This window comes from Notamacropus eugenii, chromosome 1, assembly GCF_028372415.1.
Source record: "Notamacropus eugenii isolate mMacEug1 chromosome 1, mMacEug1.pri_v2, whole genome shotgun sequence".
Taxonomy (NCBI): Eukaryota; Metazoa; Chordata; class Mammalia; order Diprotodontia; family Macropodidae; genus Notamacropus; species Notamacropus eugenii.
Window position 1 is genome coordinate 493098755 of NC_092872.1, and position 25353 is coordinate 493124107.

Sequence of the window (25353 nt, forward strand, 5' to 3'; positions counted from 1 at the left end):
AATACAACTAGTAAGTCTCCTTTCCTCACCACCCACCTCCTCCAGCCCAATTCTTCTCTCCTCCAGACTAAACATAGCATAGTTCATCGGGAACAGTGAGTGTTGTATTTGGAGACAGAGGACTTTGGTTCAAACCCTGCCTCTTTTACTATGTCTGACCTTGAGCAAATCACTTAGCCACTCTTTGACTCAGTTTCCTCATTTGCAAAATTAGGAGACTGGATTATATGACTTCTAAGAAGGTCCTTTCCAGCTCTAGCATTCAATAATAGTCTACATCAGTGGTATCAAACAAATAGAAACAAGAGCCACAAAATCATAGACAAGGATCCCTACAGACCACATACTAGCATACTAGGTGGTACAATTAATAGAGAGCCAGCACTGGAGTCAGGAAGACTAATCTTCCTGAGTTAAAATCTGACCTCAGATACTTACTAGCTGTGTGACCCAGGAAAATCACCTATCCCTGTTTGCCTCAGTTTCCTCATCTGTACATTGAGCTGGAGCAGGAAGTGGCAATCCACTTCAGTATCTTTGACAAGAAAATCCCAAATGGAATCATGAAGAGTTAGACACAACTGAACGACAAGACCACATGCTGACTTAATTTTAAAATGTAATCTAATCTATGTTTTATTGCATTTTTATTTATATTGCTAAATATTTCCCAATTACATTTTAATATGGTTCAAGCTGTACTTGGTAGCATTGAAGGCTACATGCAGGCCACATGTTTGACACCTCTAAACAGATGACAGTCCATCGAATGCCCAAGGAATCATCTGCCTTTACCCCAATACTGTTCAACAATTCTCTCAGTGATTTGATTTTCAGTCCTAATATGGCTTGCTTGCCACATTTACAGCTGACATAAAATTGGGAGGGATAACTCCTGCATCAGATGATATACTCAGGATCCAAAAAGATTTTGACAATCTAGAACCATGGGCTTAATCTAACAAGATGAAATTTAATGAGAATAAATGTAAAGTTGTACACTGGGGTTCAAAAATTTACAATCATAATTACCAGATTGGGAAGCTATAGTACCTGTGAAAAAGATCCAGCAAGTGTAGAAAACTTCAAGTTGCAAATTACTCAACAGTGTGGTACAAAAGCCAAAACAAACAAACCAAAAAACCCAGCTAATCTTTTCCAGACCCACTTGGTAAGAATGGTTTCTGTAAAAAGTGAAACCACTGGATTCTGCCCTGTTCAAGCCACATCCTACTTGTTGAGTTCAGTAGACACTAGCATGTCAGAATGAGTCAGGCAGAGGGCAAACAGGATAATGATATGACTGGGTATCATGCCATATATTCATTGATTGGTTAGAGGAACTGGGAATATTTACAGCAAATATGTCAGAATGAGGAAACCATGCCAGTAGCTACTCCCCTAGAAGCCTTCCTAGAGAAGAGAAGGGTTAAGGGTCACATGATAGCTGTAATGATGAAGTTGAAAGGCTACAGCACAGAAGAAGGATTACCTGGGTAGGGAATCTTCAGCCTTGAGACCACATATGGCTTTCTAGATCCTTGGGTGCAGTCTTTTGACTGAGTCCAAGCTTTACAGAACAAATCCTTTATTAAGGCGATTTGTTCTGTGAAGTTTGAATCAGTCAAAGGGCTGCACTAGAGGACCTAGAGGGCCACATGTGGCCTCAAGGTTGAAGGTTTCCCTAACCCTGGATTAGACCATCCTGCTTGATCCAAAGGGAAAAACTAGAAACAGTGTGGTAGAAGTTACAAGGAGAATTTAAGCTTGATGCAAGGAAAAACTTTCAAATAATTAGAAGTATCCTGAAGTAGAATAGACTGCCTTGGGAGACTGTGGCTTCTCCTTCACCCAAGGTCTTCAAGGCAAGCTGGATTGTTGGTGCTGTTGTAAAGTAGACTCTGAGTCAGTATCCTCTGAGGTCTCTTCCAGCACTGAGACTCTGGGATTCTGGAGAACTGGGATGAAAGAGGGCTAAGAGTAAAATGAAATGGGAATGAAATGGCTCCTACATCTAGACAGTACCCTCAAGAAGTAGCCCTTGACATGCTCTCTTCCAATTCTGAAATACTGGCTGTCCTGGATGTGCGCCTGTAGTCTCCCACCACGGGACATTCTTGTGTAATGTCTGCACCATTGCCAACCTGAAGTCCTCAAAAGGCCCTCTTCCCGCCCTGCTGCTGCTGGGGCCCACAGTACTGCAACTTCTGAGGCCTGAGCTCTGTTTTCAGGGTTGCTACTGCCCTCCTTTAGAACATCTTTTGACCAAGGGGAGGGTGTGATGGCCCTGCCCCATGCAGACTAGTCTGATTTTTCTTTAAAAGGTGTTGAAAAGCAAGCTGTAAATACTGTGGTTTCACACATAATCTACTTTTCCCCCTCTACTACGGTATATGCAAATGCCCATTCTGTTTCATGTCTGTTAAATTCAGAATAGATATTAAAATAAAAAAATTTTAAAAGGTACAGAAAATATGCTCAGGGAAGTAAAGACTCAAACCAATGATGTCAATTCATAGTGCCCTAAGTACAAAAACCAGGGCACAAGTAGTCACCTGGTTCTTCCTTCAGGCATCTAACCAGCAGACTATCATGTGCAACACTAGTTCAGAGAAACTGGGCTCAGCCAAATCAATTCTACGTCCTTGATGAATATCCTTTCTCTGCTCTAAACATCCTTACCCTGTTTTATCCAAAAACCAAAACCTAAACCAAAAAAATCCTCCTTTTCTTTGTTATGACATGTTCAATTTCATTCCAATTCCCTCTTTCATTTCTAATCTCAAACCTCAGAGCTGACTTACTATAAGCAAAGTGCTATGGAAGAGCCTCAAGGCGTTTTAACATGAAGACTACTTTATGAAAGTTCCTGAAGTTGTTCCATGTGGCACTTTGAGAGGGACATTTGAAAGAGAATCTGTTTGTTTTACTGAAAAGGCCATACACCAACCCCCAACCACTATTGCTTTTTCCTCTGGGATTACTAATACACACCCACACATCATATATATGTGTACTAATATATACTAGTGTACAATGGAATACTTATATATGTGCTGATGTATATATACACTGTATATATAAATATATACTAATGTATATGTAATATGTATACATATGTACTCATATATACACATTCCACATATATTGTGCATATATAAATATTAGTATATATACATACACACATGTGTATATGTATGTATGTGTGCATGTGTATGCACACATATATAGATAAATAGATATGTATACTTGGGTGTGTCTAGGGCTCCCATGGCACATACAAGGACAGAGAGCCTACAGGGTAAGCTGAGGTGAGCTCGCTCTGTTTTAATTTAGGTCCCCTCAGAAGCAGTAGTAACACACCAGATAATGCTAGAGACACCAGAGTGCTGTAGTATGCTGAACAAGGGATAAGAATGGGACATGACACAGCAGAACTCCCTAGGGAAAAATTTCTTCAAGACCCCATAACATCTAATAATCATCCTTTTCGAAGCATCAGCAGTGGTGAGCTTTCACTGAGGTGGTAAGCCAGGATCAGGAGGTCATGAGACTAGCCCCTCCTTTCCTCTTAAAAGGCATTGAGGACAGTTTTCCCTTAATTTAGGAATTCCTTATTTAGATGTACCTGGGAAATGCAACGAGCTAGAGAAGGAAATGGCAAACCTCTCCAGGATCTTTGCCAAGAAAACCCCAGATGGGGCCACCAAGAGCCAGAGAGGACTCAATGGAATGAACAGCAACAGAGAGATTGGGTGTAAATGTTGAGAATTCACCTCTTACTCGAAGCATTATTATTTTGCTCTAGACTTCTAATGCTATCCAAACTGATCTAAATGGTTGTTCAGTCATCTCAGTTGTATCTGACTCTTTATGACATCATTTTGGATTTTCTTGGCAAAGATACTAGAATGGTTTACCATTTCCTTCTCCAGTCCATTTTACAGATGAGTAAACTGAGACAAACAGGGTTAAGTGACTCACTCAAGGTCACACAACTGGTAAGTGTCCGAGGCTTATTTTGAACTCAAATCTTCCTAATTTCAGGCCTGGTCCTCTATACACGGCACTACCTAGCTGCCCCATATACTGATCTATATACCAGTGATTAGTCTGGAGCAGTACCTCCTGCCCCATACTCTTCCAAACTGCACTCTATCACTTTCTTAAGTCTAGAAAATTAACTAAAAAATTTATTAAGTCCTAATCTGTAGCTTTTGCCACTTTTACAAAGAGTTCTCATGGGCCCTAGAGCTGGTTTCAGCATACACCTGCCTATGGAAGGAGGAAGCTGGTAAGCTCAGAGCTCTGGAGCATTCTCATTTGCCCAGATATAGCACCCCAAGTAGCTATTCCAGCCCTGCCTGCACTTTATTTATTCATTTTTAACATTTTAAATTGTTTTAAATTAAATTATATATAAAATATTACATAATTACATATAATATAAATAAATATATGAAAATTTATTTTTCAATTGTTTTTTCACATCTTTTTTACTTCTCTTTTGTGTATGTTGTATCATTGACATATGCTATATAAAGCCTTATCCTTTCCAGGAACAGACTTTGTGAGATCACATGGAGAAGATAAAATGAGAAGAAATGACAAAGAGCTGCCCACATCAAATTAGCGAAGGAGAATTGTATGAGATGAAGCTAGAATAGCAGGTTTCCAGATTGTGAAGGACCTTGAACGCCAGGATCTGGAGTTTTGGTAGGTAATGGGGGGAGCCACTGAATTTTTCTGGGAACAATCAGTATTCCCATCTTCTCCTAGTTCTTAGTCAACTCTTTTTTTTTTTTTGGATAAACAGTATTTTATTTTTTCCCATTACATGTAAAAATAGTTTTCAACACTTATTTATAAGATTTAGAGTTCCAAATTTTTCTCCCTTCCTCCCTTCCTTTCTCCCTCGCCAACATGGCAAGCAATCTCTTTCAGGCAATTTTGATGTAGTTTCACCAGGCCTGGTCCCTTGAAGTGATTAAGAAAAGCTAGGAGATTTTTCTTTCCTTCGATTCAGTTATCTTTAGTTTCATCATCCCATCGCCCATTTTTTGTTCTATTTGTATCCTCTCCAGACCAAAGCTCCTTCTCTTGAAACAACCTCTTTGTGGCCAGTCACCCCAGAATCAGGCTTTTACAAATAGTAACTAATATATTTTGTTAAATTGAACCCTGCTCTTCAGCATTAGGCTCTTTGTCTTTCTAGGTGTGGAAGAGCATGAACAAATCAGGGGTGTTTGTCAGGGAGCTAGGAATAGGTAAGCTTGGGGCAAGGGAAATGGAAGGAAGACAAGGAAGCCTCCTTTCCCTATAACCTCCCAGTGTCCTTGGCCTCTGACCAGATTCCTCACCCTCTGTCTCTGGTTTCTTCCCAAACTCGATTACAACCTCATTTTCCATATTTATTTTGGTAGCTGCCGACTGCCCACAACCCACTCTCACCCTGCCATCTCCTCCCCTTGCCCGGCTACGACTTGCTTCTCCCTGTTGAAGAAATAGAAGATGAAAAGTGAAAAGAATTACCCTAATTGAAGGGAAGAGGGAATGAACCTCTTTTTCTAAGACCTGGGTGCCTGGTGGGCAGATGGAGGGAGAAATGCAGATACTCAGGTACCAGGTGCAGCAGTAGTGCAGTGAGATGTGAGGGGTACTGACTGTAGCCCTTAAGGGACATGTAACTCAGATGAATATCTTGGTACAGGCTTACCTCGGGGATATTTCAGGTTCCGTTACAGACCACCACGACAAAGCTAAAGCAAAAAATTTTGTGCTTTCCCAGTGCATAAAGAAGCTACATATAACTATACTGTAGTCTATTAAGTGTGCAATAGTATTATATGTTTTTTTAAAAAATGTACATACCTTAAATAAAAAAATACTTTACTGCTAAAAAAATGCTGTCCTTTGAGCCTTCAGCAAGTTGTAATCCCTTTTTTGGTGGAGGGTCTTGCCTTGATGCAGATGGCTGCTGCCTGATTCGTGTGGGGATTGCTGAAGGTTGGGGTGATTGTGGCAATGTCTTAAAATAAGACAACAGTGAGGCTGGCTGCATTCGTTGACCCTTCCTTTCACTTGCACACTTAAAGGTCATTGTGTGGTTATTTGACGGTCACTGGAGCAGTCAGAACACACACAAAATTAGATAGGTTTGTCATCTTCTATGGGCAGGTTTCCTGGCACTCCAAAACAATTACAATGGTAACTTCAAAGATCTCTGATCACAGATCACCATGAGAGACATGATAATATCTTAATAAAAGGATTTGTTTTGTAAAACTTGGACTAAGTCAAAAGGCTACATGTAGCCTCAAGGCAGCAGGTTCTCCACCCCAAGGCTAGGGTAAGACTTCCGGGACCAAGTCACCGAAGTTTTCCTCTTCTCTTTATCAGTGCTATAGTGGACCACAGAAAAGCTCCATTGGGTGGCTGTGAGTGAGATTTAACCTGTCCCCAGCCTCAGTTTTCCCATCTGTAAAACAGGAAGAAAAATCTCAGTAAGAATTGGAAGGCTGCCATATTGAATCAGCTCACGAGGCTGAGAATTGCCATGCTTCTAGCAGGTCTTGGTCAAGTCTAGCTGCAAAGTAGTCAGTGGAGGGTGAGGGAGGATGAGGAAGTGGGAAGTAGGTAATAAGAATGATTTTGCAAAAAAGGACCAGATCTATTCACACGTAGAAAGAAAATGCTCTGCCTTCTTTGCAAGTTAACCACAGTTTTAAAAAAATATGATTCTTTCTTGTTCAGAGTTCTTAAAAAAGGAGTTCAATCCTGAACCAGAGTCGATAGGGTCTCTTAGACAACTAAGTTGAAGTATCTTAGGACTTCCAGACATAGTCCTGGCATAACTTGCTGTGGACCTTTAGTTAAGCCTCTCAGGATCTCGGGACCTCCTAAGTGAGTTTCCTTTAAGCCTAAGGTCTAAGAAGCTTATAAGCTTTTCAGAAAAATCTGTCCATAGAGGGCAGTGCTCTCTGGGGTGAGGGTAGTGTAGCATTTACTAAATTTCTCTCATTTCTTCAAATGGTAATAGAATCTGCAAGACCTAAAATCCAATTCTCAGCCTTCTGACCTTGCTTTCCTAATTTCTCCCAAAGTCTGCTCCCAAAGGGATCCTCCACCCCAAATCCCTGCTGTCCTGGTTCCAGTATACCTCCCCCTAGTCCTGGTAGTTGGCTGATAGAGCTCAGGTCTGCCATGTCTGGGCTGAGATGAATAGCAGGACTCCTGGGACCTAGACACAGGAAGGGAACTTGTTTGCCTGTCTGGGCCCCAGGGTCACAGCAGGGAAGCTCTTTGAGATCTGAAACTCTCTCTGGTCTCTCCTCTTCTTGTTCCTGCCGCCTCCCTACACTTGGAGAGGACAGAGGCAGACTCCTCTAATGGATATCATGTTAGATCTGGTGTCCAGAAGACTTGAGTTTGAAATCTGTCCTGATATTTGCTAGTTTGGTGTCAAGACATTTAACCTGTAAGACTCAGTTTCCTTATCTGTAGCTACACATAGTAACTACCTCACAGTGTTTTTGCTCACAAGATTATAAATCTTAAAGTTAACTTGATTATACTTATCTATCACAAAGAAGGGGGAAAGGAGGGAGGGAGTTAGTAGGAAGTGATAGAGATGGGAAAGATAGCACTAGAACATTGTTTAAAATACACAGGAGAAAACAAAAAGTTCAGAAAGGGTCATGAACAGGGCAATTGTTACGACTTTGGGCGGTTTTGTGTCTGGAATTCTTTGCCTCTTCCTCTCTATCTTCTCCATTCCCCAGCTATTTTCAAATCCCAGCTAAAATCCCACCTTCTATATCCTTTCCCATTCCCCAGCAATACAAGTGCTTTCCCCCTATTGATTCTCTCCAATTTATCCTGCATATATCATGTTTGTACATTACTATACATATCTCCTCCATTAGATTGTGGGATCCTTGAGAACAGAGACTGTCTTTTGCCTTTCTTTGAATCCTTAGCACAGTGCCTGGCACTAAGTAGCCTTTGATACATGCTTGTTGGTGGGACTTAAATTTGATATACAAGTCAGAAAAATCACGTATGTAACAAGTCAATGTTTTCATATTCAATACTCATTTTATATTCAATATTCTAGAATTCTAAGTCCATGAAAATGTTTGGATTTATTAATGATGTCAAACTTGTACATATCTTTAAAAAGGGAAATCTTAAATATTTATATAAATGCCAACTATGATTATGTATTATTAATTCCATAGAAGGCAAAAGGAGGAAGGACCTGAAGATGGATCTATGGCTCTGGGCTCCCTGATCTCTGGACTCATATAGATCTGATCAGATTGGTCCTCTTCGAAGATAAAAAGGAAAGACAAAGAGTAATAACCCAAAAAAGGTAGCCACTCCCTTACTTAAGATAATAAATGCATATCAAGTACAGATATGGAAAAGAAACAAACATTTTTAAAGTACCTACTATGCTCCAGGGTCTGTAGTAAGCATGTAATCCTCAGGGAGTTAAATACTCTTATTATCTCCACTTAGGGTAGAGAAAACTGAAGCAAACAGAGGTTAAATGACTTATCCAGGTCCCTCACTCCACTTTCAAACACACACACATGCGCACACACACACACACACACACACACACACACACACACACACACACACACACAGTTCTCCTCTGGTGGGTCCCACTTTTTCATTAGAATCCCTGAGTCCAACACAGTGCCACTCTGATTTAGTAATCTCTTTTCTTAAAGGAGCTGAATTTAGGGTTGTGAAGAGGTAACATCATGAAATTCTGATGAGACCCTCGCTTGCCCACAAGATCCTCCCCTCTTCCTCATGGAGTCATAGTGCCATCCTGGGATTTAAACTTCTCCTGAAAGATAAAGAAACACTTAAGGGCTTTTGGATAGGCAATACCCTTCCCATCAGCCTGGCATTGTCTGGATGATTTATAATAATAGCAGCAGGGAATGAGTACAGTTCTACCACTTCCCCATGTTCTGACTTTAGTCCCTTACATCTCCTTCATCATCATCTTTCTCCAAGAGACATCTTTCTCCTCCCCTTCTCTATGTAAATCTTCAAACTCTAGAATTTGGGGGTTATTTATGAAGGCAATATCCAAAGCTAAAATTGCCCAGGGAATGCTCCTTCTTTGTCTACAGAGCTAGATTGGCATCTCCCCTTTGTAACTAGGAGGAATGATCTTGTCCATGAACTCCCCTCCCAGGTGTGACAAAGGTGTGCACATTGGGTATCTGCCACAACACAGATGTATTTCTGCATGAACTCTTGATACTCCACCAGTAGCTCAGAGATTGTAACCCTTCCTCCCCAAGCCCATCCCACTAAGGTTGGGATTTAGTTACCTGAATCCCTACACTGTGGGGCAGAGTTGGCAGTCTTATATGTAAGGAGGGAGGGGAAAGGAAAAGAGGCAGAACCAGGTTCAGTGCTCTATCTTGGCGGGGGTGGGGGAGGATAGAGGTTAGTTTGCAATTGTCAACACCCTGTTGACACACCTTGGGACTCACTCTGCCAGGACCCTTTTCCTCTTTAGTCACCCATCACTCCTTACCCCCTAAGCCAGTTGACAAGACCACAGTAGAAAGTGGGTGACAGATTCTCCCCCATATTTGCCCCATCCTTCCAGGAAAGGCTGGATTGTTTGGGGCAACCTAAAATAGGGAGAGGAGACAATATTCATTTCTTTCTCAATTCCTGCTAACTCCCGGTAGGTACCCAAAGAAGAAAGCAGGTTTCCTAGAGTTCTAGGTGGAAGGATGAAGGATGGCAGGTTTCTGTCCATCCTATCTTCTCCAGGGCTTTTCCCTACCTCTAGCAGATATATACCAGAGTCTGGAGCTGAGCTCGGGGAGTCAAGGATGGCCCCAGGGTGAGGACAGGAAAAGATAGAGGCTATGTTGAAACTCTGGGCAATTCCCATTCTAGCCACCAGAGGGCAGGGCCACCTCATTCTAGAGCTGAGCATAAGGCAAGATGTTTGGAGGTAAGGGCAGAGAAACAGACTCCTTGGGTTATCTATCTCCTGTAGTCTGGGCTCCAGGTCTCATTTGGCTCCATTCTGTGGGACTCTGAGTGTGATCTAGGGCTGTCTGAGAGGGTAGGCTCTCTCTTGGGGCAACCTCCTACTTAGGAGTCTAGGATGCTCTTCCTGCCCATCCAAAGGCTCCATTCCTTCAAGTCTTCAGATTTCTTCCCAGCCTAAATATGCCCATGTCCCCAAGATTCTCTAGCCTTAGTTTCCCCATCTGTCACCTTGGGGGCCACAAAGAGCTCCCAGGGCCATGGGTGTTATATCAGCTGAGGCATCTTCACGGGGAGGGGGAACAGGGTAAAAAGAATCTGCTCTTGCCATCGTCAAACAAGCAGAATCCCACCCTTTTCTCTGTTATGAAGTAGAAGGACAAGGACCTAGGGCACATGAACAAAGGAGAGACCTCCATACTCTCCACTCCCCTCCCAAGATAGAAGTCTAGAAACCCACCTGCTATTTCTCCTGGCATTAGGGTTGTGTGTGTGTGTGTGTGTGTGTGTGCGTGTGTGTGTATTTGTCTGTCTGTCTGCATGTATGCATGTATGTTCAGAAATTAATATTCTGCCTCCTGCCCTATAACAGGTGCAAAGAACCACACTCCCTCTTCTGGGCTGGGGGCCCCTCTGCAGTTGTTTCCTTCTTCCTGCTGTGGCCTCTGCCCATCCATGCCCTTTACCAGATGGGGTAGACTTGAGCCTCCATTGTTCATTGCAGGGAAGGGGGCAGAGAGGATGGCTATCATGTCTGCCATACCGAATGCCAGGCATACATTTTGTCCATGGCTACCCCTGGGGGCCTAACCCGGCCCTCTTGAGCAGTACCCACCTCTCCTACCACCTCTACACTCCCAGTATAGTTAATGTTCCATCCCCAGTCATTGGGCTGGTTTAAGAGGGGAAGCTAAGCATTGGTCAAAGAAATCTGAGAGTATTTTCAGGCTGTTGAAGAAAACCCTCCATTTGGCTCCTTTCCCTCCTTACTTAACCACTAGGGACCTCCCAGACCATTCAAGCGCCTGACAGGGGGCCCAGTGACCTACTACCATCCATGGAAGTTTTATAATCATGCCAGTCCCTGTGCCCTCTGCTCTAACCCCACACTTCCAGCCCCCACACCTACCTATTCTGCCTAGTTGCCTAGTGTTATTTCTCAGTGGCCAGACCTGGTTCCTCTTCTTGGTTCCTATTATAATTACTACCCAGGAAGGGGGAGGGAGGCAGGCAGTAACAGAAGACCCATCAATCCCCTTCCCCCCTCCCCATTCTCTTCCCTCCACCCTTTCCCACACACCCCTCAATCTATTCCAGTCACAGAAACCATAACTCATTCTGCCCACTTCCCTGTGACCTCTCACAGAATCATAAAATATTAGTGCTGGAAAGGACCCTAGAGATTGTCTATTCATTTTAAACATGAAGAAAATGAGGCCCAAAGCAGGTGAGAGACTTGCCCCAGGCTACACGGATTCTGATCTAGGTCTTCTGGTTTTAAGCTCAGTAATTAGTGTTATTACTATAATTATATTTTTATTAATAAGAACAATAGGTAGCATTTACATAGCATTTACTATGTACCAGACACTGACTAAGTGTGATTATCACATTTGATTTTCACAATAAGCCTGGGGAGGTAGGTGTTATTATTACTTCCATTTTACAGACAAGGAAACTGAGGCAAACAGAAGGTAAGGAACTTGCCCAGGGTCACACAGATAGGAAGTGTCTGAGGCTACATTTGCACTCAGGACTTCCTGACTCCCAGGTCTTGTGCTCTATCCAACAGTGCCACCACCCCTACAGCTGCACCACCTTCTGCCCCTCTCCCCACCAATACATTTCTACAAGAGCCCATTTCCCAGCTTTAAACCCCTTTGACTCATTCAGAAAGATTTTAGACTGTCATCCACCCATACCAGGTGGTCTTGGGAACCATCTAGTATAAGCCCTAATTTTGTAGACAGAGAAAGTGAGGTCCTGACACCTGAAAGTATCTTACTCTAGGCTACTCATTTCCCAATATGTCTGTTTTGTTTTTCAGTAGAGGTCATTCTCCCTGAGAACAAGAATCACAGCTTGCCACACATACCCCCTCACCCACTCCTTCCTCCACCTTACCCTCTTCCTCCAAGTTCCCTCCCCTCCCTGTTGACTAAGCACTTGCAGAAAAAAGATCTCTGAGGCTTCGGTTCAAGCTCGGAGGTTTTTATTTGTATATTGTGCTTCCTTTACCACTATATGACAAGTACATTCCTTTCCACATCTCATACTGAGAAGCCATCTCCCCTTAAAAGCCCCTTACATGCCATAACACACAGGATTCAAGTTTTCTTTTCATAGCAATGTCACTTAGTTCCAGAGATGCTCGTAAAAATCACCAGAGTGCCCCATCATCACACACACATATGCAGGAGGGTTCAATGTTAGAATATTAGAACTGTGAGAGACATTAAACATTATCTCATCCCAACAAAGCCCCAGAGAGGAGTGACTTGACTAAGGTCACATAATCAGTCAGTGGTCAAGAATTGAATCAAGTCTTCTGACTCCCACATTTAGTGTTATTTTTCAGGAGTCTGGCTTATTTACAGAGGGAAGAAGAATAGGAGTAAAAAGTAGAGTGAAAAAGGGGTCAAATATTGGGCTCTGTCTCTCATGGTCTCACAAGGAGGTACCCATGGATCCAGGGTCCTTCCCGGAAGTCTAGCTCCAAATGGCAGCCCTACATTTTGCCATAACCTTTATAACCATAAAGGAAGAATATAATAGTTGGTCCCAGTCATCATGATTTAAACCAGGCCTCTAAGTCTCTGTAGATCTGTTCCTGGGGCAGATGGGGGTAGCGGGCACAAATACCACAGAAACGCTCCCTCCAGTCACCGTAGAGCCGTACTGTTAGCCTTTCACGCCATGCAAAGAAGCGCTGGTAACGACTGGTATTCATGCTCTTCAAGAAGGTGGCCAGTTCCTGGGCTGAGCTGAAGTCATCCACATGGACAAAAGAATCAGCTGGCAGAAAGGCCTCGTAGGTAGACCGAGGAGGACCTAATACCACAGGCACGACCCCTGCACCCAGAGCATTTCTCCATAACTTCTCAGTGATATAGTCTCGGTGCTGAGAATTCTCAAATGCCAGGTAGAATCGGTAAGGGGCAAGGGTGGGCAAGAGGCAGTTGGGACAGAGTGGTTTCCTGTTGGCACGGCCAAATACATCCACCTGAAGATGTTTAGACAACTGGTTGTATACTATCACACGCTTCTGGGTGCGCCGGTAGTTACTGATAACCCAGGCAGCCATATGGTTCTTGACTGGCACAGGGGGAGCAGGCTCATCCCGGGGCACCAGCTCTCCATAAGGCACAAAGATGTCAGAATCCCTCCGGTAGGTCATGACCCAATTGAAAATGTTCCGGTAACGGGAAAGCCCATGAGTATTGCTTGGAGACTCTAGGTTGGTCCACACCCAAGGCTGCCCAAGAGGCCGGTGAGACAAAGGCAACTGGACAGCTCCATTCTGGAGTTCATGGTGGTGAAAGACAACGACATTGGCCTGACTGAGGAGGCTATGGTTGGTGCTGAGCCAGCAGTTGACCACACCATAGTGGGCACAGATATCACCATCTAATGGTAAGGACTTGTTAAAGGGCCAGTGCCAGATGAGGATTGTGAGTTTAGAGTTTGGCTGGAAGGCTCCATTCAAAGACCATATCCCAGTGCCCCATACCCTGCTTGAGGACAGGAGATGAGATATCAGGAGCCAAAGAACTATGAGCAGTGCCATCCCAGCCATGGCTTGATGAGAGAACAGTCTGTAGGTGGGCATTGTCTAGGGCATCGGGACTTGAGCGATGTCTTGGACCCATTTGACTCCTAGTTGTCTCTAGAACAGAAGATCATAGCTTATGTGGGCCCATGGAAGTTACTCTGGGGGTTGGGGAGGGGTAGGGAACTATAGGGCTAAAGTTATGGAACCAGTAAAGTGACTGACTCAGGACACCAGGGTCCTATTCTAAGGTCCCAGTCTCCTCATCTATAAAATGAGTATAATATTCACATTACTGTTTTCACAGAAATACTATAAGAAAAGTATTTTGGAAAACAAAGAGTTCCATATAAATATGAGTTATTATTCTTGTGGTTATCGCTATCATTACTCTGATATACCTTTGTCCCTAGGTTCCCAGAAGTTAGGGGTCAGAAAGGAAAGTGAAAAACTCCGCAAGTGTCCCCCCAGAAACCTGGGTCCAAGAGCAGAAAAGGATACCTGGACTCTGCTTACAGACTCCAAGACAGAGTAGGAGTGGGAGATGGAGTTGAGGCAATGACCTTCCCTAACCCCAGGAGCCTCTCTCCCACAGAGGTCTGCCCCAATCTCAACACACTGTCTGCCCCCCGCCCCCCCCCACTAGTTCTTTCCCACCATCATTTCATAGGTAGCTCTGACACCTAGCCAAGTCCCCTAGTTACTTTCCACATCCCAGTTGTGTCTTATCTCCCCTCTCCCATCACCCTCCCACAGGCACCACTCTAATCCCGAGCCCTGTTTGGGTTCTGACTGAGTTGGCCTTTGCCCAACAGAATGGACCAGTAGACTCACTTTCATTGTGCATTCACAGTCATCCTGAAATCAATCACAGCCATCCTGAAATCAATCAATCACAGGCGTCCCAAAATCACCGTGGTCTTGAATTACAGCCCTACCAAACGGTTGCCTGCTGCCTATCACTCCCTGTCCTTGGTGGCAGAGTGGAGGTCACCTTCCTGCCAGATTCGAGAAGAGTCACCTTTGATGACTGTCACTTCCATTTGCCTGCTGGCCACACCCACACACTCCCCCCAGCCCCGCCTCAGCTCTACCCAGGACCCTGCATGGCTCTTACTTGGAATGAAGAGAAAGGGGAAAGGTGCCTTCTGAAAGCAGGATGGCCCAGTGGGGAACTCTGAACTCTTTCCGCAGCTCTGGCCACCAGTCTGTCCTCCAGGAAGACCTGGGAAGACCCTTGCCTGAGGAGATTCTGGGTTTTGCCACCTAGAATCCCTCCCTTCCTGACCTCCTCCTCATCCCCCACCCTCCTATCCCAGGAATCAAACCAGGCCAAGGTGGGCAGGAGAGAGTGCCCCCCTGGTCCGACAGAGTATAGACTTTGGGGAAGGGTCAGTTAGGGCCTGAGGGGACAGCAGGAACGAGGTATTGTCGCCTCCCCACCTTTCTGCCATTCCTCTTCCAGCCAGCCCAATTGAGAATGACCCTCCAACCACCACCATCCCTCCCAACCTGTCCCAGCCTACTTGGGCACTAGGACAGTGTCCTGGAGTAGGGCAAATTCCAGAAGGGATCCGCATGAGGGTCCTTGTCTGTCAAAGGAAGTCCAAATGAGACAGCAGCTTGCTGACTCAGCCTGTCAAGGCTACTCTGAAAGCTGATGTGTAAAGCGTTGGCCCCAGAGCTCTCTGTTTGTCCTCCGGGCCAGGGCAACAGTCCCAACGTGGCAAGGACTGGAGTAGAAACACTAATCAGAAATGAGAGCACCCGTAGGTTTCCTCATATTCACCTTCCCCTCTCCCTGGAACCCTCCTCAGGGGGGAGGATCATCTCCTTCCGCCCCCCCACAGCCTACCGTTAAGCTCAGTCCCTGCTTAGCGCTTCCTTCTGCAATTTCGTCGCCCACTTCCCCCTCCTCCCCCACTCGTGGGTTCCCAAAGACATACCCTCCACTATTCTATTAAAAGGTCAACAACCTTTTTCCTTTCTCTCAGCCCTGGCCCTGCCTCCGCCCGGAAAGTGACCCATAGAAGACCGAAGAGTTAAGAATGATGACCCTGCCTTCCTTGGGATCACAAGATCATAGATTTACAATTGAAAATAACCCCATAGGTCATCTGCTCCAACCACCTTCTTTTCACAGATGGAGAAACTGTAGCTGAGAGAGGTGTTCATTTGCTCAACCAAGGTCACAAGGTGACCTTGATGTGAGTGAGGTGATATTTAAACCCAGGTCCTCTGACTCCAAATCCAGGAGTTTTTTCTTCTATAGCACAATGTCTTCTGAGCAAGGATTTCCTAGTCCCACCCACCCCCTTCTACAGTGTATATATTGAACAAGGTATTATAGTTATCTCTGTTCTCAGAATCTAGTGTCTCTGTGCATCATGGTAGATGTGACTCAAACGCCTACCCAGTGTCAACCCCACACCTGTGAACTAGAAAAGCTGTCCCTTGCCTCCTCAGTTGTGGTGGTTCCCAGCTTGGGTTCTACAGACACCCAGCTGCAAGTGGCCATTCCCCCTGCAAATTCTAGGGGAGTCCTCCCATCCCTGAATGATTCTGGTATGCTCCAGAATCCAGGGAAAGCAAGAGGTATCACATGAGACTAATAGGGTGGCATCTGGATAATGCCCTATAGGGAAAACCTGACTAAGATATTGTGAATATTATGATGGTGGAGAGCTCCTGGAATGTGAGGGTTCAATGCAGGATGGGAAAAAGGCACCAACCTTACAGGACTCATAAGTGAGTATTAGATATGCAATCAGGGACCCTGGCTTTTCTTTTCTTTTTTTTAATTAATTAATTTATTTTTAGTTTTCAGCATTCACTTCTATAAGTTTTCAATTTTCTTCCCCTCCTTCTCCTCCCCACCCCTCAAGACAGCATGCAGTCTGATAAAGGCTCTACATATACATTCCTATTAAACATACTTTTACATTACTCATGTTGTATAGAAGAATTAGAATGAATACGAGGAACCATGAGACCCTGGCTTTTCTTATGTAACCTATGTTACTTTGAGCAAGTCACTTTACTTTCCTGGGTCTTAGTTCGCTCATCTGTAAAATGACTGGGACTAAATGGCTGCTGACCCAATTCCTCAAAATGTCAAAGGGCCCTTTTGGCTCTGATTTTGCAGTTCTCTAATCCTATAAGATGCTTCTTGGCTAGCTACAAACCATATGGCCTTGGGGGTCACCTTGTCCCCTTCCTTTTCTATCTCTACTTTAAGTGTGGCATTTTCTCTTTAGTCTGCAAGATCCTTGAGGGCAAGAACTGTCTAGCTTGCTTGTATTTGCTTCATCTGTGTTCCTTTTTTAATAAAAGTACACTCTCGAGCTCTATCTCTCTCTCTCTCTCTGTCTACACACACACACACACACACACACACACACACACACACACACACACTCCCTAGGGGCGCATAGGACCATCAGGGACTATCAGTTTAGGAAACAAGATCCTAGAGGGTAGGAAAGCGGCTGGCAAACATTCAGATTAGGAAGGTGGTAGGAATGACTCAGGCATGTTGGCTATTCTTCAGGGGGCTGCAAGGCTCAGGGGCTTTCCAAGCTGGGGAAGGGGAAGGAGCCATTCTGTCCCTGTGACGTACTGAGGGGCCCAGTTGTCCTGCCAAAACTTCCCTTGGGGGAAAAAAAACAGAAAAACTGCTGACCCCCTGGCCCTACGACAGGCAGATGGCAAGAGATATCCAGTAATCACTGACCCTCTCTTTTGCTTCTGGGATGGGGACTATCCTTTCTTGCCTGTGTCCTCCTCTCCCTATCTCAAAAGAAAAACCTTTCACACATACACACACACACACACACACACACACACACACACACACATACACACACACACAGTCATATACAGGCACATACACAGAATTGGAGATCTGGAAAGTTCAGGATGATAGGAGACTTATTATGGCTGGAAGGGACCTTGGAGACCATAGAATACAATCTTTTCATTTTAGAAATGAGGAAATTGAGACACAGACGGATAAAATGACTTACCTAGGGTCACATAGTGCCTAAGTCATTTATTTGAACCCAAACCTTCCTGACAACAGGTTCAGGGCCCTATCTGCTGTACCATTCTGTCTCTCTCAAGATCATAGAGTTAGAGCTGGAAGTGATCTTAGGCTTGATCTAATTCAGTCCTTCCATTTAATAGATGCAGAAACTGAGGCAATGAGGGTTGGACAAGATTGGAACTGAGGTCCTTCTCTTCCAAATTCAGGACTCTTTCCACAATACCAGGATGCTGGTTCCTTCCATTTTTACAGCTTCCTTATTAATGCCTGAAGAAGCTAGAGGAGCTATAGCATAGTTGGGGTTGGGCGGGGGTTCAGCCTGAGTGGTCATTCAGTTCCTCACCCAAAAGTGAAGTTCTCAGATCCTTTTCACCCTGATCACTAAAAATGTTACCTAGACCAGAAGGCAGACAAACAGAACTAGAATGGGGTGGGGGAAATGAGGAAAGGAAACTCGTTGCCCGTCAATTTCCCCTCCTTAATTCCCCAAGTTCCCTCCAGGTGTGTGTTAGAACCAGTTCCTACAGGGGAGATGTTAAATTTTCCAGCATGAGCATTCACACCTTTGAAATTGGAATTGTTACAAATCAACTGGATTGTTTTTGTTTTTTTTTTTAATTGACTAGACTTGAGTGATGGTTGTAGTTGCTGTTCAGTTCATTCCTTTCAGTCTTGCCTGAGTCTTCATGACCCCATTTGGGGTTTTCTTGGCAGAGATACTGGAGTGGTTTGCCATTTCCTTCTCCAGCTCGTTTTCCAGATGAGGAAATTGAAGGAAACAGGGTTAAATAACTTGCCCAAAGATCACACAGCTAGTAAGCAACTGAGGTCAGATTGCAATTCAAGAAGACAAGTCTTCCTGACTCACGGCCCAGCACTCTATCCATGGTGCCACTTGGCTGCCCTAATTGGTGGAGGAAAATGTTAATAATTCATATTAAACTTCAAAGTGTGTTGAGTGTACATTCCCCACTCACCCACCTACTCCTAATCAGTTGTCAAACATTTACCAGCAAACTCCTGGATCTCCTAGGCAAGAGGCTCAGGATGAGAAACAGGGTCATATTCCTTTCCCTCTCCTCTTCTAGCCTGGTCCAAGACTAGGTGGTCTCCCCTTATCTGCTAGGACTTTAGGGAAGAGGTAACATCATGCATGGGCTTCAGAGAAGGTTTCAATAAGTGAAATGGGTTAACAGACTGGCCCCCTCTTCATGACCTAGAGGAAGTATAGCTAAAGCAAGACCTTGAACAAAGTTGTGAGCACAATTGCCATCTGCCCCTGACCCCATTAATTTTCTAGGTGAAATTTACCAGGCTCACAGGGGATATCTGCTTTAGGGAAGTTTCACTGGCCTGGTACCCAGCTGTCTCCAGTCCTCTCCGACACTACCACTTTCCATCCCTTGAGAACAGAACACCTTGTCCAGAAGCTTCAAGTGCTTCCAGGGACCTGTTCAAAATCAGAGATAATAACACTAATTCACCCTGATTGGAGCATATAGATAGCTACTAATGATACAGAGACAGGAGCTATAAGAGTGGGCTTTATTCACATCATTGCTGGTTGTCTCCAACTCTTTATGACCCCATTTGGGGCTTTCTTGACAAAGATATTTAAGTGGTTTGCCATTTCCTTCTCCAGCTCATTTTACAGATGAGGAAACTGAGGCAAACAGGGCTAAGTGATTTGCCCAGGGTCACACAGCTAGTAAGTGTTTAAGGCTAGATTTGAATTCAGGAAGATGAGTCTCCCTAACTCCAAGTCCAGCACTCTATCCACTGCATCACCTAGTTACCCTGAAGTAAGGTGCCATACCTTAAACTTGAACTTCATCACAACCCCTGTCTTTTGGCACTGATCTGGGCAAATTGTCTAACCCTCTACAGGCATCCTGGTCAGCAGTGCCATCATGTTTCCTCTGGTTATGCTGCTAAGTCACTGCCATCACTCTGTGACTTCCAACCTAGGGCCATGATTGTCTTCTTTCACAAGAGTTTACCATAACTAGCCAGCCCCAGGTCCCAAACCATGCTTCACTCAGACTATCTTCTTGCCATATCAACACAGTCACACTCCAGCACCTCTCCTTACTCCCACTAAAAATAGTAATCAAATCAATACCACTTCTGCATCTAGAAACGGTGTGTTAAAAAAAACTCCCCTAGGATTGCACTCATCATCCTTGTGACATCCTAGACTAAAACAACTCCTCTAAATGTGTAGTCTTTCCCATTAAAATGTAAGTTCTTTGAGGGTAAAGATTATATTTGTTACCTCTAGAGGCAAGTTGGTAGTACAAAAAGAGCTGGGCCTGTAGTCAAGAAGATTTAAGTTCAAATACAAATCAAATCTGAGTTCAAATCAAATCTTGGACACTTGTTAGCTGTGTAACCCTGGGCAAGTCCCTTAACTTCTGTTTGCCTCAGCTTCCTCAACTGTAAAATGAGGACAACAGTAATAGCTCTTATCTGAAAGGGTTGTAGTGAGGATCAAATCAGATAAAAGCATGTAGCAGAGTCTGGAACATAGTAGGTGCTTATTTCCACCCTACTGTTTAGCACGGTGTCTAATAAATATCAAGTTGTTTACTAATTTTTTTATTCATTCTTTTACTCATTCACTGTCTGCAATTAAAGGTTTCAAGTAGGTAAGATACCACTTCTGGACTGGAGATGATTGAAAATCCTTCAAGTTAAGGGAATTTAAGGATAGCATCAGGAGAACAAAGCACTGGTCAAAAGAACTTGAGGACAGGCACCTGCTCAGCACCCAAGTTTGGGCAACTCCTTGATCATATATTACTGCTTTGATTCCACAGCTTTTGACCAGCTTTGGGTCTCCTCCCTGGTGAAGCCCATACCCTTGAGGCTATCATCACCCTGGGATGATTCCTAAGTCTATGTCTTTTTTTTTTTTTTGAGAGACTGGGTCTCTCTATCTCACTAAGGCTGAAGCTCATTGGGTACTCAAAGTTCTGATTCCACTCCTGATTGGCACGAAAAGTTTTGACATACTCCCTTTCTGACCTGGGCCAGTTTGACCCTCCTTAGGCAGCCTCTGCTCCTGGGAGCTCACTATATTAGTGCCAGAAGAATTTAGTGAGGACACTGTCGACTCTAGTCTGCCTGTAGCTCTGAACGCCCTAGCTCAAGAAAACCACTGGCCTCCAGCGGCAGTAGGTATTTCAGGCATTTGTTGCTATACTCACCTCAGGTCCATCCCTGTCTGGAGCTGAGCCTTCATCATTTAGTTATCTGAGACCACAGAGGTCTGCAATCTTAGAATTAATTGCCAATGGCGGGAAGAGGAGGAAGGAGACAAATGGCTGGTGGGGAGATACCTGGTATCCTTCAGGGATCTCTGAAGGGTTTCTGCAACCAAAGATAGCTTTCCACCAATCAGAAACCTGCAATCATCTGGTGAGGTTGGAGTGGGGACTAGTATCTGAGCTCACTAGCCCCAAGGGTGGGTACCTGCCGGTGTCAGTACTGATGGCCTTTGAGTGGGAAGGGAGCTATTCATGTCTGCACGTTTGCATCCCAAAGTGTTAACCCCCAAATGACTTTCAAGCTTTCCTTTTTCTATAAGCCAAGCTCACATTTAATGGCTTACATTTGCATAGCACTTTAAGATCTGTAAAGTACTTCATATATGTTCTATTTTTGGATCCTAATGAGTTAAATGCTAACATTATCCCCGTTTTACAAATGAGGAAACAGAGGCTAAGGAGAGTTCAGTGACTTGCCCAGGGTGACACAGCAAATATGCAGGATTTGGACTCGGGTCTTTAAGGTGCACTATTGGCGGCACCACCTCCATGTACTCGAGATATTTCAATGTTTCGGTTCCCAAGGATTGCAGGGTATGGCTTGCCCAAATGGGATGGCGAGAGAAATCTAAGAGCTTATCCTTCTTGTCTCTTCTTAGGATAATTACAACAGTTAAAAATTTATGTAGTGCTTACTAAGTGCCAGACACTGATGATGGCGATATGACATTTTCCTGTAAGTGGCAATTTCATGAGCCGGTTGTTCGCTCCTTTGGTAGACACACACGTTTATTGACTAGATTAGTTTTGATTATAAAACCAACACTGGCTTCATGGTGTTCCCCTTCACTTATTGCCACTCCAGATCCATCTCCAAAGTCAGTAAGCTGACCTTCCTTTACCACTCTTGTCTCACTCAGGGATGCTATTTGAAGGCAGTACCTAAGCCCTTCACAATTACTATCTCATTTGATCCTTACAACAACCCTAGGAGGCAGATGCTGTTATTATCCCCATTTTTACAGATGAGGAAACTGAGGCAAACAGGGGTTAAATAACTTGCTCAAGGTCACCCAGCTAGTAAATGTCAGAAGCTGAATTTGAACTCAGGTCTTCATGACTCTAGGCTCAGTGAGTTATCTACAGCACCGCCTAGTTACCTAGGATGAGGAAGATCATCAATTTCCCGGAATCAGGGTGCCACAGAGAAAACTATTTCACTTGGGGCGGGGCAGAGAAGAATCACCATTTTGCAAAGAGGGAACAATCTTCACAATAGTTTAGCTATATAAGGCAAAATGGCAAAAGCATAATAAATTGTACAGGTAAAAGAAAATCAACCAAAGTATTCTTAAGAGGTTTCTATGTCTAATTAGCATGACCAATACCAGGGAAACAGTTTGGAGGCTTGTTCCTCAAGGCATAGTAAGAGTCTTCAAGAAGTAAGTTACATACAGCTTTCTCTAGATGCCTTTCTTAGCAAGCAATCATTTACTAGGATTGCATTTGTCCTTTGGAGGAGTTAATAGCGGATATCATCTTACAGACATTACGAACCAGGGTATAAATCTATACTCTAGTTATGGAATGTATTGTAGCAGTTCATACTGTTGATCTTGCTAGAGTGTAACATCTGGGGCAGCTTAGAACTGGCATCCCCTCCCTTTGTACTGGGGATAGAGAACACTGGATTGTCAAGTGAACTGGGTTCTAGAGTCCCAAACATCACTCCAGGCCTTGGTAAGTTACTTAATTTATCCGAGTCTCTGTGACCCAATGATCTTTAAGTTTGCTTCCTAATCTCGCATTCTGTGATTATATGTCTTATTCCCCCATCCCGGTCTTGAGGATTCTCTTCCAAAGGTAAATCCAAGTAACTTCAACTCTTAGGCAGGTCAGAGAAATGTTGCAAAAAAAAAAAAAAATTCAGGAAATTGAAGGGAAAACAGAGAACAAAAACCAGACACCTGGATTTAAACCTTGAGAGAAGGGGTTATTGTGGACCAGGCAAGCAATACTTTGCCAGAGCTCCTTCAGGGCAGATCTCGCAAGAGCCTAGGCGGTATCTCTAAATGCTCTGCACCTGGTATGGAATGCTTTCTGGGCTAAAACAGGAGAATTCACAGCAGCTCTAAAGAAGGAACACAAGCACAAAAATTGGGGTGCTGCCACTGTAAAGGGAGCATCCTGTCTCTTTAAACATGCTAAGCACCTCTGTGCCAAGAAATTATTAAGTGCTTACTGTGTGCTAGGCACTGAGACAGAAATCCTTCCTCAAGGTTATATTCAATTGGGACAAAAGTTCATGTATACAAAACAACTAAAGGGAATTTCACTGGAGAATTCACTAGCTGTCACTAGGGGAGATTGGTTTAAAAAAAAAAAAGCCCTCCCATGGGTTCTACTTGAGCTGAGCTTTGAAGGGAACTAGGAATTCTAAGATGTAGGTGTAAAATGGGAATGCATTCTAGGCAGGGGAAGGGGCCAGTCAGTACAAAGACACCTTGATGGGAGAGGAGGAAAAGTCTGACTAGCACTCTGAATGCAGGAATGCAGGAAAAGTAAGTTGGGGCCAGACTGCAAGCATTTATAAAATGCCAGAGGAGTTCCTGTTTGATCCCAGCTATTAGGAACGTTGGGAACCACTGCAGTTAGAGCAAAGGAATGACCCAGTCAGTTTAGGAATATCATTTTGGTAGCTGTGTGAGACTTGAGGCAGGTAGGCCAATCAAGAAGCTTCTGCTTTTCTCTTTGAAAGATGGTCATGGCGGCTCTCTCCTGCACTCCCACAGGGGCCCCTGCAACAAGCAGGGAAAAAAAAAAACCACCCTTGACCTATCTTGTCTTGTGCCCACTGGGAACTTTGCTTCTTACTACTAGACCTGGTACTCTTCCTGTTTGTGCTGCCAACCAGGCATAGGGTGCTTCCCGCAGGCCCCACCCTATACCCACAGACTACCCTCTTCCCCCGGCACACCCTACTCCTCAGCCTTTTGGGGATCAGTTAGCAAACATTTCCTGAGGGGCCGCTGAATACAGATTGAGGCCTTGGCACGGAAAGGCAAACTACAGACCTGGGTTCTGTCTTGAGGAGACCAGCAGCGGGAGGAGACCGACAGCGGGAGGGGACAAGCTCCTGATGGCCAGGAAGTGGCCCCTCAGGCAGTGACTCGGCAAAACACAGTGCTGGGCTTGGATTCAAGAAAGTCTAGAGTTTGAATCTGTAGCTAGCTGGGTGATCCTGGGAGAGTCATTTAACCTGTCTGCCTCGGTTTCCTCAACTGTAAGATAGGGATAATATCTGCCTCACAAGGTTGTTAGAATCAAATATCTGTAAACCACTGAGCATAGTGTCTAGTACACAGTGATGACTTAATAAAAGCTCATTCCTCTCCCTTTTGGCTTTTCCCTTTTCCTTTGGCTCTCTTCTTCCACATATACATACTTGTGGAAGCTAGGATGCATTTCTAGAGCTCCCCTTTCTCCATCCTTTATGTAAATTTACCCCATTTTTATTTAGGTCTTGTTCGGGGGTAAGGGAGAAAATGAGGCTTTTTCCATCATCTTTAACTCAGGACTTGATGACTTGGCCTTTGCTCCAAAAAGATCCTCCCAGAATTGGGAAGACCAATGACTTGAATGTTTGCACCCCCATGTAGGAACAGAATAGTCAGGGGAAAATTGAGACCTTGGGAAAATAGTGTGTGGTTCTGAAATGGGTCAGATCGAAACAACAAGGGGAGGAGATTGAGTCAAAAGAGGAAGGCAATGCAGACCACAAAGGTCGTCTACATTTTGGACTGGGCATTCTGCCTACTCCTCACATCCTCACAAGGCGAGAGCTGAGAAAAATGTCACCTCTCATTCAATTAATAAGCATTTAGTAAGAGCCTACTATGTGCCAGGCACTTTGCTAAGCATTAGGGATCCAAAGAAAGGCAAAAAGTCCCTGCTTTCTCTGAGTTCCTGATGTAATCTCATACTCTAGCCTTAAAAGTCCTGAAGGCTGCTTACAGAGTATCAGAATATCAGTCATGTGGAGAAGTTGGGGGGTCCCCCACCCTGACAGGACAGGAAAACCAAGCCATCTCTCTGGAACGGCCAATCCCCCAGAAAAGGCACAAACATCAGGCCTTGAGGAGGGAAGTTTGATACAAATGTAAGCACACCCAGATGATGCGGACAGAGTGCCTCTAATAAGGGAGGGAAAACAGCTGTATGAAATGTAGGCT

At 44.3% G+C, this 25353-nt stretch overlaps 1 protein-coding gene across 3 annotated transcripts; it reads right to left on the reverse strand.

Annotated features, from left to right (window-relative positions):
* Positions 1-12233: 12233 nt before the first annotated feature.
* Positions 12234-15620, reverse strand: FUT7 (fucosyltransferase 7). Of its 3 annotated transcripts, XM_072633072.1 has the most exons (4): positions 15334-15619; positions 14925-15032; positions 14642-14805; positions 12234-13924 (listed from the first exon to the last, which is right to left on the reverse strand). In XM_072633072.1, exon 4 carries the CDS (start codon positions 13865-13867, stop codon positions 12827-12829), a length of 1041 nt encoding a protein of 346 aa, XP_072489173.1. In that variant the 5' UTR covers positions 13868-13924; positions 14642-14805; positions 14925-15032; positions 15334-15619; the 3' UTR covers positions 12234-12826. The 3 variants fall into 3 exon arrangements, with proteins under 3 accessions (XP_072489173.1, XP_072489174.1, XP_072489175.1); XM_072633073.1 differs by lacking the exon at positions 14642-14805 and having other exon boundaries at positions 15334-15620; XM_072633074.1 differs by lacking the exons at positions 14642-14805; positions 14925-15032 and having other exon boundaries at positions 15334-15620.
* Between the last annotated feature and the right edge of the window lie 9733 nt (positions 15621-25353).